General features: G+C 41.1%; 1 protein-coding gene across 1 annotated transcript; it reads right to left on the minus strand.

Annotated features, from left to right (window-relative positions):
- Positions 1–3,651: 3,651 nt before the first annotated feature.
- Positions 3,652–15,583, minus strand: LOC128368288 (alpha-tectorin-like). The gene is made up of 16 exons (XM_053329077.1): positions 15,529–15,583; positions 14,221–14,309; positions 12,790–12,900; positions 11,929–12,028; positions 11,656–11,782; positions 10,567–10,813; positions 9,364–9,520; positions 8,590–8,677; positions 8,401–8,463; positions 7,736–7,935; positions 7,492–7,623; positions 7,090–7,287; positions 6,817–6,955; positions 5,385–5,630; positions 3,961–4,123; positions 3,652–3,744 (listed from the first exon to the last, which is right to left on the minus strand). The coding sequence occupies exons 1-16, from the start codon at positions 15,581–15,583 to the stop codon at positions 3,652–3,654; spliced, it is 2,208 nt and encodes a 735-aa protein (XP_053185052.1).
- Between the last annotated feature and the right edge of the window lie 440 nt (positions 15,584–16,023).

The following is a 16,023-nucleotide window of genomic DNA, read 5'->3' on the forward strand; positions in this document are numbered from 1 at the left end:
TTTAAGCCTGAGCCCTGGTCATTTCAAGCAACACTAAATGCAACGCAGAAACATCATGCATATACAGGCTCCCAATCCCACCATTTTTTGTGTATTATTTATCATTATTAAGGCAAAAGAACTCAATTTATGTCCATGGACATTATAATGAATAGGCTATATGCTTAATTAGTTTGCATCCAGCGTGCTGCGTGGACTTCATTATCTGCTGCACTGCTGCTACCACAACTATGAAGTTTATTGTCTGTGACTGTGACCCTCATAAAAGTAATATTTTACAAATCTGCATTACTAACGACATTCGTTAAAGTAAGTAATTTGGCAACTTCTAAGTCATTAAACTAAGTCTTACTTTTATGCGTCAAGAGTTGAATCAGTACGTCTGCTTTTTTACACAAGTAAACACAAGTACTGCATACTACACAGGCATGACTCAGAAGAACATGCTGACTTTTTAATCATAGTGCGTTGTGTTAATTGGTCGACCATTATGAGAGTAAACTGTCTATGTTTTTGCGCAACTGTACTTGAGTACACTTGGGTTTGAGGTAATGTGAGTGCGGGCCAGCAGGGGACAGGGGAGGGAAGACATTCGTGCTTCAGCACAGTACGGAACAACTGGCCCTACTGTGAGTGCGCCCTGAGAGCTTTCAGCTGCTAGCTCGGCGGCTAACTCAGCTGCTAACTCAGCGGCTAATTCTGCTGCTAGCTCGGCGGCTAACTCTGCTGCTAGCTCAAAGGGCTAATTCAGCTGCTAGTTCGGCGGTATAGTATCGTCGTCCGTCATTGTGTCGTGCACCAGGTCAAGTTGACCTGGCATGTTCAGGCTAATATTCAGTTCCTGGAATTCTATTCATAAGTGGTGGTAGCCAGATTTCCCTGGAAATATTAGACATGGTGAAAAACAACTCCTTACAAGGAGTTGATGTAATAAATATGGTAAGGCCTGTTGAGCAATCTACTAACCTTTCGCCTCTACTGGTGTTTTCCTTATTCTCACTTCTGATACACATACATGTGGGTATCTGCTTCTACAGCAGCTAACTCAGCGGCTAACTCAGCTGCTAACTCGGCGGCTAACTCAGCTAACTGGCTAACTGTAGACTGTATTGGTTCACAATTTTTGATTATATTTTGATTTAGCTTGGGTAGAATAAATAGTAGTTTGGGTAAAGCACGCAATATTTTGACATGTATTCTCAGTGTATTCTGAATTTAATCTGTTCTGATTTTTACATAACTGCACAACGCAGGCAAGTGCTGAATTGAGTTTTGCCATGCTTACATCACTGCTTGAGTAGGGCCGAAAAATAGAAAATCTCTCCTTGACACTGAGTGATCAGTCCTTTATCATCCTTGGAGCTCCCTGCCTGATGGTCTCTGACAGCATCTTGCTTCTACACCTCTTCTAAAATCTGATGATAGTTTGTGTAACTGTTATAGTCCTAATTATTTTATGTTGAGTTTTTCTATCTATCTATCTATTTGTATAAAAGGTGCTATATAAATGATGTTTCCTTAGAGAGAAACCGCTTTGAGCTGCCCTCATCAAACATGAGTCCAGTGATAGAAAAGTAAAATGAAGATGATAGACAGCACACAGTGAAGACTACACTCACAAATCAATAAAAACACACAAACTGATGTTGATGTTTTTCCCACATCCCCTTTTTCATTTATTTTTTTGGTCTTTGATGCTTACACACAAATATAGTAAAGATGAAACAGCACCAGCACATGTCTCAGTGTCATTAAGGCCACAGGTTTGGTTCAGTTGAAGTCACAGTTAACATTTCACTTCAATCTACTGATAATTAACATGTTGATGGACTTTCTCTCAGGATGAACATGAATGAGACTGAACTGATGTCTACATCTGAGCATGATCTGATATTGTATTAAAGGCACAAGCTGATGACGGCCTCCAGGCTGCTGCTCACAAAAACAGATTCAATATATCAAAAAGAGATAGAAAGGAAGAAGGTTATACTGTGGTCTGCATTTGACTGTCTCTGTATCTAACCAGTGCCGACAGGATGGAATAAATGTCTTCAACGTCTCTGAAAAAGTTATCTGACACTTCACAGCACAATGTCTCCGTGAACTTTGGATCCACTGCACTCTTCCACGTCAACTGCTTTTAACTTTGAGTTTTTCAGGTTTTGGATGAGGCACATTTTATGGTGGTTCAAAAAGAAAAACTCCACCAGACAGTTTATGTTAGTTTTATACAGAAACCACAATGAATGGACAGTAAAGTGTATTGAATTAAACCCTTTAAAAGCCTTCATTAATCACTGACTAGTTCACACAAGAAAGACAACACTCCCTTCGGTCACTGTAAATCCTTCATCTACGTCTGCATCTCTGAGTTGAGCTGAGTTTTGTATCAACCATCAGCTGTTTTTTGTTGTTTGAGAGTAAATTGATATTCTTGGTATTAAAGTGGTTTGACTCTCAGAGCTCTGATCTCAGTTCCTGGCTCATCACTGCTGCCATCAGGTGTTTGGTTGCAGTACAACAAGCTGCTCAGCACTCTGATGATTCTCTGAAACAGCACTTCATTGTTAACAGTAACCTGTCATAATATATGAAGATGGAGATTAGGAGTGTTGATACTACTGATTAATCATTTGATTATAATATGTTTTACCTTCACCATTACAGAAAGTACATAATAATAATAAAAAAAAGGTCAACTGCAGAAAAGTTGCTCTGATGTTTTGGGTCTGAATAATCACAGATCAGTGTCTGAGCTGCTGGATGAAGGAGGTGCACTCTGTGTGATATGAACACATGAACCTGACTCAGCTGCTGGATGAAGGAGGTGCACTCTGTGTGATATGAACACATGAACCTGACTCAGCTGCTGGATGAAGGAGGTGCACTCTGTGTGATATGAACACATGAACCTGACTCAGCTGCTGGATGAAGGAGGTGCACTCTGTGTGATATGAACACATGAACCTGACTCAGCTGCTGGATGAAGGAGGTGCACTCTGTGTGATATGAACACATGAACCTGACTCAGCTGCTGGATGAAGGAGGTGCACTCTGTGTGATATGAACACATGAACCTGACTCAGCTGCTGGATGAAGGAGGTGCACTCTGTGTGATATGAACACATGAACCTGACTCAGATCAACTGTTGTGACGGTGCCGCCTGGTTGGTCTTTATAAAGTGTGAATCACTGAGGACGACACAGCAACATGTTCTGCTTAGAGACGTTCCTTCAAAGATTTACTCAGGTTGGTTATTAACAAATTAACAAATGATGCACGTGCACATGCTCAGATCTGATAGGAGCTGCATGGCTTCATTCACACAGTTGATCAGATTGTTTCCTGCTCCCAGCCCGACTGAATCAACTCTAAACTCTAAACTGGACTCAATCAGAGCTGGAGAGGGATCAGCAGTGTTTGGTTATCACAGCAACAACAACTGAGCAAATCTTTTCAGGAGGATAAAGCAAAAATCTGTAATCACGCCGAAGGTCGAAGCCTGTAGGTCCGTCCGAGTTACCATGGAAACAACCTGAGAAGACAACAGAAACAAACTAGCATTAGTTATCGGTCCCAGCTGTATGATGTCATGTATCCCAAACTGCAGCGCAATGACATGAATCAGCATTTTAAAAGTTAGCTTTTACCTAATTAGACCAGGCCATGGTGATGAAGGCTGGGTTTTCATCCACATATCTGTTCCTGGCAGATCTGCGTCTTCTCTTACCGCCACCGCAGCTCTGAGACAAAGTTCAAGACAAAGACACAGATGAAGATTTAGATTTCCGTTGGATTCAATTAAAATGTAGCTACTGGGATATGTGACCATAGAAATCAAACAGTACTAATCATCTGAAATGTGATCGACCCATCATGAGAACATGTATTAGTTGGCGTGTGTTCAGACTGCAGCTGTTCTGCATGTGTCTGTGGGAGGATTTGGGAAGCGGGCGTACCTTGGCGCAGGTGTTGCCCTTCTTCACACACAGGTTGAGTTTGCAGTGCAGGTAGACGTCACCAGACTTCCCAGAGAACTGGAACATGTTGAAGGAGAAGTAGTTGGACGTTCCCTTTCCATTGCTCTCCACTTTCACCGTCTTGTCAGCAGAGTCGGGACAGCTGCTCAGAACCAAGAAAACACACCAAACATCAGGAGCTGCATCAGCATCCAAAGAATCACAGATGTCCCTGAACATCTGGTCTGTGACTCAGTCTGAACTCACTGCTTATCCATACTGGTTCATATTATTCAATGTTTGCACATTAAAAGCATAATTTAAAAAGGTTATAGATTTGACACATAACCAAAGACATTCACATATACAAACACACTTGGACCTACATATACTCATCTAGTCATGAATAGAAGTAAACACATGTGAAGGAGAGTTTGGAAGATAAAAGCTTATTAAGATCTCTGAAAAACTCAATACATATAATTGAGTCTTCTTCAGTGTTTCTTCATCCAGCTTTATGTAAAACAAACACGACACTTTATTATGAGGCAGCAACACTTTCCTGGAGCCTAAAGGCTTTTCAGATGAGACAGTCTGCCTGTGTACACTGTTGGATCTGCAGGGTCTCACTGAGCTTTTCATGAGAATGGACACACAGTCAAGCAGGTAGACACCAGGTGCTCTGTGCATGGTAACCATGGAAACGGCTTCTGTGTGCATTACTGCATCCCTGCTGGTACAACTGTATTTTCTTTGTAGGCTATAGCAACATATTAAAATCTATCTTATAAATAACTAAATAAGATCACATTAACTACTAACTTTCAAATGAGTTCAGTTAGTGAGCTTGCTCATGTTTACCAGTAACTGTAAAGTGTTTATGTCCCAATAACTATATCAGTCACATATCTCAGGGAAGTCACAGATAACAAGGATCAGTCTCGTCAGAGGGTTTAAACTGTGTGTCCCGTAGAAAACCACTCTAGACAATTCAGCTCAGGCAGCAGGAAGGTGCATCTGTGAGATGAGCTCAACAGTGACAGTTTGACAGGATTGTGCCCACTCGCTTCTCACTGAAAATGAATGAATTAGGAGCGTCAATCACTTCCTGTCTGAAAAGGCCTTTAGCCTTTTTAACAACTGTTACTTCCTGAAAACATGCAACATGTTGACGAGCACTGGCATAGAGAGCGTTTGATTAGACTTTGCCTGATGTGTCAACACTGGCTGTGGCCACTACACTGTGATGTCTGTTAGGTCATCATCAGAGTGGAGGGAAATGTAGTAGGACCAGACTTTGCTTTCAGGGCTCATTAAGTGGAATCAAAAAGCAGGTTTCTTAAAGAGTCCCTGCTTCTTCTTCATTTCGAACTGACTGAGAAATGCCAAAGCAGCACACTGGCTTCCACCTCTGTGTCTCTCACCCGCTCTTGATCAGGTCGTATTTCAGCTTCGCAGTGGGTGATTTGTCGTTGGTCGCCCAGCAGGAGTCGGTCACCACGGCGACCAGTGTGTCATCCAGCCCGGCCGTCTTCAGCTCCACCCAGACGGTCTGGTCCAGCAGGATTTCAGTGCTGGATGACACAGCTTTTGTGCGGCTGGCGTCGGTGAAGGCATTCATGGTCAGAGTGTATGTCCAAGCCCCAGATACAATCGTCTGGGTCACAGAGCTGCACCACACACACACACACACACACACACACACACACACACACACACACACACACACACACACACACACACACACACACACACACACACACACACACATAATATAGTAATGTTATGTATTGTTATGCATTAAGTATTGTGTAACTGCAGTTAATGAGAATCCTAATAAACTAAAGTAAACACACTTCAGCTAAAGCCTCCAACAAGTCCAGTCGAGTAAAACTCAACCTGCACATCTTAAATTCAGTTGCAGCACTTTTTACATTCAGCAGCAAACATGAATCTTTATTTTACAGCTGTGAGTCACTTAAACTGTCCACATGAACATGAGTGAATGGATCAAGTCATGTTAAAATGGAAAACTGTTGAATTTGATCCCAAACATTCATGATTCAGCATTTCATAACTCCATTTAAAAAGGTCCAAAATACGACATTCAGCCCGACTAGACGTCAGCAAGTGTTTGCTGTGTGAAGATGTAGTGGAGTCATGGCGACCTGAGCAGTGAATGAAGTCTCACTACCTCTGTGTGTTCGGGGTGGGCGGATCCATACTGCAGGATCCATACTTCCATACAAGCTACTCATTTGGTATTGATTCTTTTTTTTTGTTTAAACGCTACTAATATCCTATATATAAAACATGATTGTAAATATGCATGTTTTATGTTGTTAGTAATTTATTTCATTCACATTTATAATAATTGAATTAGATCATTATTTAATCATAGTATTTCTGTAAAACTTCCTCTATTTTACATTTATTGCAACTTTAAGTTTCTTGAAACGACTCGTCTTTCAAATGTGGGAAATCTCTGAGTTTCAGTTCAGATAGTTCAGAGTCAGGGCTGTGAGTGTATATTATGGATCATTTAAGGCTTTTTCAGGCATGCTTGTCTGCTTGTGACTGGTTCTGACCTTTTCTTTAAACAATGAGTATCACTGATGCATAGATCCTGTTTCAGCACAAATTCACTTCTAATTCTGCTTTGTGCACATTTGAATCAGACATTTGAAATAAAAGAATTCTGTTTCAACCAGCACACACACGACCGGTCAGGATCTGCACTCGTTTTTACTTCTCTGTCCAACTTATAAATGATGAGTCATTCATTAAAATGTGAGAATCAATAATTAACTGTTATTGTCAGCTGGTGATTCAGGATCAAACCTGTTGAACACTCACCTGGATTTGATTTTGAAGGACATGGTTTCCTCTTTCGTTTGGTCGTAGTAGCAGGAGAGTTCGATTTTCACTTCATCATAGCGAACGATCTTGGAGCCAGAGCTGTCCTGAGCAAGGATGGAGTTCTTGAACTTAAAGTCGGACTGCAGGGTCAAAGGGATACAGATAGTGTTACTGCGGAAACCACACGTTCATCGCCCTGCTGCCACACATGGATCACTAACACAAGTTCTGAGAGGCAGAAGGGATCTGACTGAGAGTCCGTTATTAGAGAAGAGATACCCACCGTGAGCTCTGTCCCACAGGTGTCGCTCTTGAAGTCGAAGGTCACCATGTGGGTCTTTGAGTCCAACTGGCCTTTGCAGGTCTTGTCCTTGAGGTGTAAGATAGAGTAGTCGACGTTCTTTTCCTCCATGAGACAACGAGCCAGACTGACTGAGGCAGAGTTTTTATTGCAGACGGTCGGCTCGCCTGAACAGCAGGACAGATGAGGTCAATGAAACACACATATGTGTAGCACTAAGGTTCATACTTTACTAATCAATACGTTTTTGATTCATAATTGATCCAATGTGTAAAAGTGTCTCTAATCTCAACATGGTATAAACTGTTAGATTTAATGCCATATTGTGTCATTTCACATGTGAGACAGGCCTCCCTGTTCAATCTTCTTACCAAAAGTTTTTGCCGTTCTGTATTTGGAGGCAAAACTGGGTCGACAGAGGCAGCTGGTTCCACCGCTGGCATCCTCAGCACAGAACTCATGAGCACTGCAGAATGTGTCCTGACAGAAGGCCTTGTCCGAGGCTGAAAGATCAAACACAGATCAATACTTACTAGAGTCAGTCAGTGAGATAAACAGGAATAACAGCTGTTCACATACTGTCTCCATGTAAATGACAGTGAAGGACAGTCTTACAGCAGCTGGTCGATGTCCTCCAGTTGTCCACTTTCTTGTTGAGCAGGCTGCAGGCTTTGACGTAGGCCTGCAGGAACTGGCACTTGAGACCGTCCACCGCCGGGTATTTGCACAGAGTGTCGGTGCAGGCTTTGATGTAGGGATCAGGCTTGATGGAGCTGTGGCAGGAGTCGAAGGGAGCCTTCTTCAGGAGATCACACCTGTCATGGGAGACAGAAAGATCAAGGAGAATGAAATGTGGACTATCATCTAAACCTACATTAATAAATGATCTAATATCAGATTATCATATTAATTTATTCTGTCTGACTGAAACTTGGCTGTGTCATGAAGCATATGTGAGTCTAAATGAATCCACTCCTCCCAGTCATCCCTCGAGACACCGGCCTAATAATCAACCCTAAACAGAAGCTTCATTTGAACTCATGTGAAAGTTTTATTAGTCCTTCTCACCCAACCTGGAAAACTTTACAGCCACTTTTATTTGTTATAGTGTACCATCTCCTGGCCCATACGCCCAATTTATATCTGACTTCTCAGAGTTTTCATCAAACTTAGTCCTCAGTACTGATAAAGTAATTATAGTAGGTGACTTTAATATTCATGTGGATGTTGATAATGAAAGCCTTAGCACTGCATCAGTTCACATGTGTGTCTCTGCTCACCGTTTAGTCATCTCCGTGCATTCAAACTTATTGCCATCAGTCTCCTTGGTCACTTTGTCACAGCTAGGGGGAGACAAACAGCAGAAGTCAGAAGTGTTTCCCAGGCCTCAGTCCTTCATATAAACACACCAGCACTACTAGTATACATGCAGCCCAGTGATGAGGCAGCAGTCAGTGACCAGGTCTTACCTCTTAGAGCTTAAGTCAGCAACCTTCACTTCACTCAGAGTCCGACTGGACTTGCCACATAGACCCGGCATGGTGGTTCCACTTGGTACTGGACAGTTTGAGGAGAGAACATGAGTCAGATGACAGATATGCTAACATTAGCAGCACAACAAAACAAACATGTCTTAAAATGCAACTGAAACAAATCAGGATCCTTTCAGTGAATTTTCCAGATAATGAAGTCAGTAGTGTGCTGTACATGGGCCGATCCAACTAAATGAAATTCATCCTCAACAAATGACAAGAAACACATGAACACCTCAGACTGTTAACTATAATGTCAGATTCTGTTTTTATGTTCATGTCATTTCTAAGTTTAGGCTCATTCCAGATTTGCTGTTTCCACTCTTCTCTGGAGATCTTTGAGAGCTGCTTTTATTCCCTCTGTCAAGAACACATTTTCATTAAGAACTCAAAATATTTGTTGGAGAGACTGATTCATACTGCAATATATCTGTGCTGTCTTCTTTTTTCACTACAATCAGCTGATCACAGCCTTACCCCCCCCCCCCCCCAGCCACCAGCAGCATGTACAACATAGGTAGTGTAAGTTGGTGCCATGCTGAATGTGTTTACTGCAACATACAGTCAAATGATGTGTTGTTCATTAATCAGCATCAGCAGCGTAAAGCAACGGAAGACCTCAGTTTGAAAAATGACATTTGTATGATAGTTGTTTATTATTCTCACACTGAGCCGCCCTCTTTCATCCATGTAGGACGTGTTTGTCTCTACCTTTCGTGTAGATCTGTGCGGTGTAGCCATCAAAGAAGACAGAGGTGCCTTGTTTGGACTTCAACAGCTTGGCGGTGACCCCAGTTTGGTCCTTAGTGAGCTCCACATCGTGATGCGTCGCAGGTGTGCTGCTGAGGGTCAGCTCTTTGTCCTTCAGCTGCATCACAGCAGAGGAACACATGATCACACATGACAAACTCACTCAATGCTTCAGTCATCTTCTGCTTCTGTGCTCCACTGTTTCCAGTTTGGACCTTTTAATAATAATTATTATAATTATAATTATGATAATAATATAGTCTGCTTGTGAATGTTTTTAACAAATAGTGTAAAACCTAAAGTATACAGTCTTTCTGTAAGCTTCATCATGTGTTTATCAATGACTGATGACGTATTTATGAATAAAAAATAGATTTGTGGTTCAGAAGTTTGGTATAGAGACTAATGAGAGGAAACTGTGAAGGGTCAGAATATGAACAGTATGTAAAGGTTCGAATGTACTACGGCTGTGAGCAGGAAACTGGAGCACAGTGAAGACATGATGACCTCAGAACATTAACACAGTGTGTGTATACCATGGTGTTACACTGGGAGGAAATGAACTCAGTGTGTGTATACCATGGTGTTACACTGGGAGGAAATGAACTCAGTGTGTGTATACCATGGTGTTACACTGGGAGGAAATGAACTCAGTGTGTATATACCATGGTGTTACACTGGGAGGAAATGAACTCAGTGTGTGTATACCATGGTGTTACACTGGGAGGAAATGAACTCAGTGTGTGTATACCATGGTGTTACACTGGGAGGAAATGAACTCAGTGTGTATATACCATGGTGTTACACTGGGAGGAAATGAACTCAGTGTGTATATACCATGGTGTTACACTGGGAGGAAATGAACTCAGTGTGTGTATACCATGGTGTTACACTGGGAGGAAATGAACTCAGTGTGTATATACCATGGTGTTACACTGGGAGGAAATGAACTCAGTGTCTGTATACCATGGTGTTACACTGGAAGGAAATGAAATCAATGATATGTTGGGGATGCCTCCTTTATCAACTTGTTTTGGTTTGAGGGATTCAGACTAAACAGGAAACATGAACTGATGATTGCTTTTGGCACATCTGGAACATGGCAGCACAAAAATAGAACAATTTCAACAGCAGGAAGTGAACCTGTGGCTGAAGGTAACTCACCGTAACCCTCCCACCTTGTTCCAGGTGAATCTTAACATCTGGCCCATCCAGATGCAGGATCACATGATCCAAAAAGCTAACATCTGTACGATGGCGGTCCTTGAAGACGGCCTGCAGCTTGACACCTGTTTCTGACATCAGAGTGTACGCACAGCGATCCGGGATGGAGGCAGCCTTACCGTCGACATCGATGACAGTGGAGCCGGTCACGGTGCACACGCCAGGTTTCTCAGGCAGCGCCACACACCTGACAGAGGTGGGGAGGCAAGTAGCATCATCAGCATGAGGAAACATCTGGAAATGACTGAGGAAGTGGAAACTCTCCAGGAAGTAACATCAAACCAAAGTGACACGGAAAGATGACTGCTCACTGACACCAGGGGCCATTCTAGGATCAGACCTTTAGAAGGACCCTAACCCTTTAGAGGGACCCTAACCCTTTAGAAGGACCCTAACCCTTTAGAAGGACCCTAACCCTAACCCTTTAGAGGGACCCTAACCCTTTAGAGAGACCCTAACCCTAACCCTTTAGAGGGACCCTAACCCTTCAGAAGGACCCTAACCCTAACCCTTTAGAGGGACCCTAACCCTGCTAAACTAATGTAGGTTACAACAAGTATTCATACATAGTAGAGTGTTCCACTACAGTGTATAATAATAATAATAATAATAATAATAATAATAATGATAATAATAATAATAATAATAATAATACTAATAATAATAATGATAATAATAATGATAATAATAATAATGATAATAATAATAATGATAATAATAATAATAATAATAATAATGATGGTTCAGAATAAACAATGACAGGTTTGTACAGAGAGGACCCTGAGATAGTTAACAAACCCTGAGGGAAACACAATGTTAATGACAGAACTATCCAAAGTACATTAAAGTTGTTAATAAAACCATTAAAAAATCACAATGATCATTTATTTATTTTTAGGGGTGCTGAGATCAAATGTAGGGTACTTGAACCCTAAAAAGGGTCTAAAATCACAGCTGAATGACACAGAACAAAATGATGACAGAACAGAAAACTGCATTCTCTTAGAAATATAAATCAAACATATTTACAGGCCCTCGCCCTCGCATTTCTTCCCAGAGCCACAAGGAGTAGTTTTGAGCTCTACTGAGGCACTGCACGTTACAGAGGAGCCATCTGAGCCACATCCTTTCTTATTCACTGGAAGAACAACATCACCTGAAACACAAACACACAGATCACTGAATCACATGTAAACTCAAAGGGTCCCTGAGGACCCCTGGGGGAAAGTCCGTTTAAATAGTCAGTTCAGCTACTTTGTGATTTGAGTGAACTGCTCCTTTAATGATCATTTCTATGCTAACCTGAGTGTCTGCAGGCGCTCGCCTCATTGAAGACATTTTTGCCTTTATCCTTATTCTCCCACGTCGTCACTTTCTTACCACCAACCTGAACTTCAACGTTCTGCAGAGGAGCAACAGCACAGAGGTTACACCACACTGACAGCACAGAGGTTACACCACACTGACAGCACAGAGGTTACACCACACTGACAGCACAGAGGCACAACATATGAAGCATGAGTGTGTGTGTGTCTGAGTGTGTGTGTGTGTGTGTGTGTGTGTGTGTGTGTGTGTGTGGGTGTTTATGTGTTTGTGTGTGTGTCTGAGTGTGTGTGTACGTGTGTGCGTGTGTGTGTGTGTGTGTGTGTGTGTGTGGGTGTTTGTGTGTTTGTGTGTGTGTCTGAGTGTGTGTGTACGTGTGTGCGTGTGTGTGTGTGTGTGTGTGTGTGTGTGTGTGTGTGTGTGTGTGGGTGTTTGTGTGTGTGTGTGTGTGTCTGAGTGTGTGTGTACGTGTGTGCGTGTGTGTGTGTGTGTGTGTGTGTAGGTGCATATACTTACCATAGTAGCAGATGGATAGGTACTTTGCATTCTATGAAGAACAACTAATCGGTTACCAAATGTTTGAAAGGAAATCCAAAGCTGTAAATATGAAAAGGAGAAACAGATATAATTAATAAATAAAATCCTAAATCTTTTAGAAAAGACTTTATTGATTTGATATCAGAGATATTTAGATGGACGATGATGAAGCTGAACAATACTCACATAGACAGTAGAGTCCTTGCTGAATTGAATGCCTGCGTAGCATGTTGCTGTCCCTGTGAGTGTTGGCAGGGCTTTATGAACAAATGATCCTGGAGCATAGTTAGCTTTGTTACTGACCAATTTCCCCTTGTTGATTCCTGCACCTTGACCCAGCAGAAGACAGTCGTTGTCACTTGTGTCGCGTTTGCCTTTGAAACAAACTGAGACTTTGTTTCCGGAGATGTCGACCTGTTAACATCAGAGATACACAACAAATAAATGAGTAACGCTGGTGAAGGTGAATGTGTTCTGTTCTTCTTTCTCTCTCTGGATGTTTGTGTTGTTCAGCTGAAACTATTCTAGTGAGGGTCCTGTTTCAGTTACCATGGTAACTGACTGTGTGAACCTAACCTACTCGCTGGCAGTTTTGTATTAAAACGTATTAAAGTGTATTAAAATATATTAAAGCATATTAAAGTGTATTAAAATATATTAAAGCATATTAAAGCGTATTAAAGCATATTAAAATATAATAAAGCGTATTAAAGTGTATTAAAGCATATTAAAGTATATTAAAATATATTAAATCATATTAAAACGTATTAAAGTGTATTAAAGCATATTAAAGCATATTAAAATATATTAAAGCGTATTAAAGCGTATTAAAGTGTATTAAAGCATATTAAAATATATTAAATCATATTAAAACGTATTAAAGTGTATTAAAGCATATTAAAGCATATTAAAATATATTAAATCATATTAAAACGTATTAAAGTGTATTAAAGCATATTAAAGCATATTAAAATATATTAAAGTATATTAAAGCATATTAAAGTATATTAAAGCATATTAAAGCTTATTAAAGCATATTAAAGCATATTAAAGTATATTAAAGCATATTAAAGCATATTAAAGCATATTAACGCGTATTAAAGTATATTAAAGCATATTAAAGTGATTTACGTTGTGTCAGCATATTTTCCATCGTGAGCAGTGATATAGAGTCACTGTCTCTGTTCTCTAAACCAAATTCACAGACCTCAAACATTTAAGAACATTATGTGAAAAAAGAAAGAAATAAAACATTGTGCTTCACATAATAATGATAGTATTAGAAAACTGCTGTGTAAAGCTCTGCATTGTAACTCTACTGAGAAGAGTTATAAAAACCTAACAGCTGCTGATGAATAATGTTTACTACAAACTTTACTACAGAGAACATTCTGCTGAACTATCTCATTAAAAGCAATGTTTGTCACATATCTGCAGGCTGCAAGCAGTAAGTAAAGAAGTAAAACTTTATTTATATCATGCCTTTTTTAACACAAGACATCGACACGCAAAGAAAAAGAGATTGAGAACATTTTAAAAAACACATTCAAGAATACATGCAGACATAGGAACACAGAAAGCATCCAGCAACCAGTCTCCACTCAGAGCACACACAGCTGAACTTATCCAAAGTACGTTTGTTTGAGAGTAAAAGTGAAGCATTGTTCCAGACACAAAGGATCAGCGAGGACAAAGACTTACAGCTGCTCAAACAGGAAGATTCATCTTACTTACATACAACTTCTGGTAAACTTTTCCAAAGAAGGTTGCGGGACAGTCTTTGATGTCTAATTCAGTGCTGGTGGTTGTAAACTCAGTTGCTTCTGTTAAAATGGAGACATGATGAGAGTCTTCAAATGTGCAGCAAATTTGAAGTTGTATTTTATATTCTTTGACAACCTCTGTGAGTGGTGTGTGTGTTAGTGTGTGTGTGTGTGTTAGTGTGTGTGTGTGTGTGTGAGTGTGTGTGTGTGTGAGTGTGTGTGTGTGTGTGTGTGTGAGTGTGTGTGTGCGTGTGTATGTGAGAGAGAGAGATTTAGACATAATGCTATAAATGCAGACGTGTAAGACAATGCACTGACAGTTTTCACTGGTCTGCTGTGGGTTAGGGTCTGCTGTGGGTTAGGGTCTGCTGTGGGTTAGGGTCTGCTGTGGGTTAGGGTCTGCTGTGGGTTAGGGTTAGGGTCTGCTGTGGGTTAGGGTCTGCTGTGGGTTAGGGTCTGCTGTGGGTTAGGGTTAGGGTCTGCTGTGGGTTAGGGTCTGCTGTGGGTTAGGGTCTGCTGTGGGTTAGGGTTAGGGTCTGCTGTGGGTTAGGGTTAGGGTCTGCTGTGGGTTAGGGTTAGGGTCTGCTGTGGGTTAGGGTTAGGGTTAGGGTCTGCTGTGGGTTAGGGTTAGGGTCTGCTGTGGGTTAGGGTTAGGGTCTGCTGTGGGTTAGGGTTAGGGTCTGCTGTGGGTTAGGGTTAGGGTCTGCTGTGGGTTAGGGTTAGGGTCTGCTGTGGGTTAGAGTTAGGGTCTGCTGTGGGTTAGGGTCTGCTGTGGGTTGGGGTTAGGGTCTGCTGTGGGTTAGGGTTAGGGTCTGCTGTGGGTTAGGGTCTGCTGTGGGTTAGGGTTAGGGTCTGCTGTGGGTTACGGTTAGGGTATGCTAACATCATGAAGCCCTGGCTCTAAAATGACAGCCCAGAACACAGGAATGTATGAAAGAGTCATTTTTTGGCAGAAGGGTCAAAAATGTAGTTATAATGTGTTTAATGGGACATTTCTGTCCCTGAGGATTCATTATAGACCTATTATATGTGATTGATTCAAAGAATGTATTATAGACCTATTATATGTGATTGATGTTTATGTGTATATACAGGTGATACAGTTTGTATGAATTATCCCAAATTTCCAGTTAATTCCTGTTAATTCACATGAATTCCAATTCAGTCCCAAAACGTTTTAACAGCGCCCTCTAGGGCCCAAGATCTGATGAATGTGACAACCAAGCCCGTTCTCCCCTACACAGAATGAATACACAGTATAAGTCATGTGTGTTCTTACCTGACACATGGCTGACTGTAGCCAGGGAGACCAACAGCAGGAGGAAGAGGACCATCCTGAAGGAGATCAATCAGCTGACAGAGAGCTGGAGGACACACAGTCACATATCTCTGACATCAGTTGAGTTGACTTTATTTCAGAGTGAGTGTCACAGTGGGAAAAGATCCCATTTCCATCACACATGACATAAATACATAGCACAGCAATCATTCAGTCTGTCTCTGTATGTCCAAACAGGACATTTATTAAAAATAGATACAGTAAATACAACTGAGATACAGCTGAAGCATGACAAAAAGAAATACATATAATAAATAGTGGATTAGAGTGGGAGCTTGATCCTTTTTACTGGTTACTGCTTTCAGAGAATCAATGTAATGAGATCATTCAACTAAACACTGCTCTGAAGTTTGGGGGAGATTTGGAAATGATGACGTGTGTATGTGCAATTTATTTACTATATAATTGAATGAATTGTGTCTTTTGCAGCGAGTA

This window comes from Scomber japonicus, chromosome 11 (assembly GCF_027409825.1).
Source record: "Scomber japonicus isolate fScoJap1 chromosome 11, fScoJap1.pri, whole genome shotgun sequence".
NCBI classification, from domain to species: Eukaryota; Metazoa; Chordata; class Actinopteri; order Scombriformes; family Scombridae; genus Scomber; species Scomber japonicus.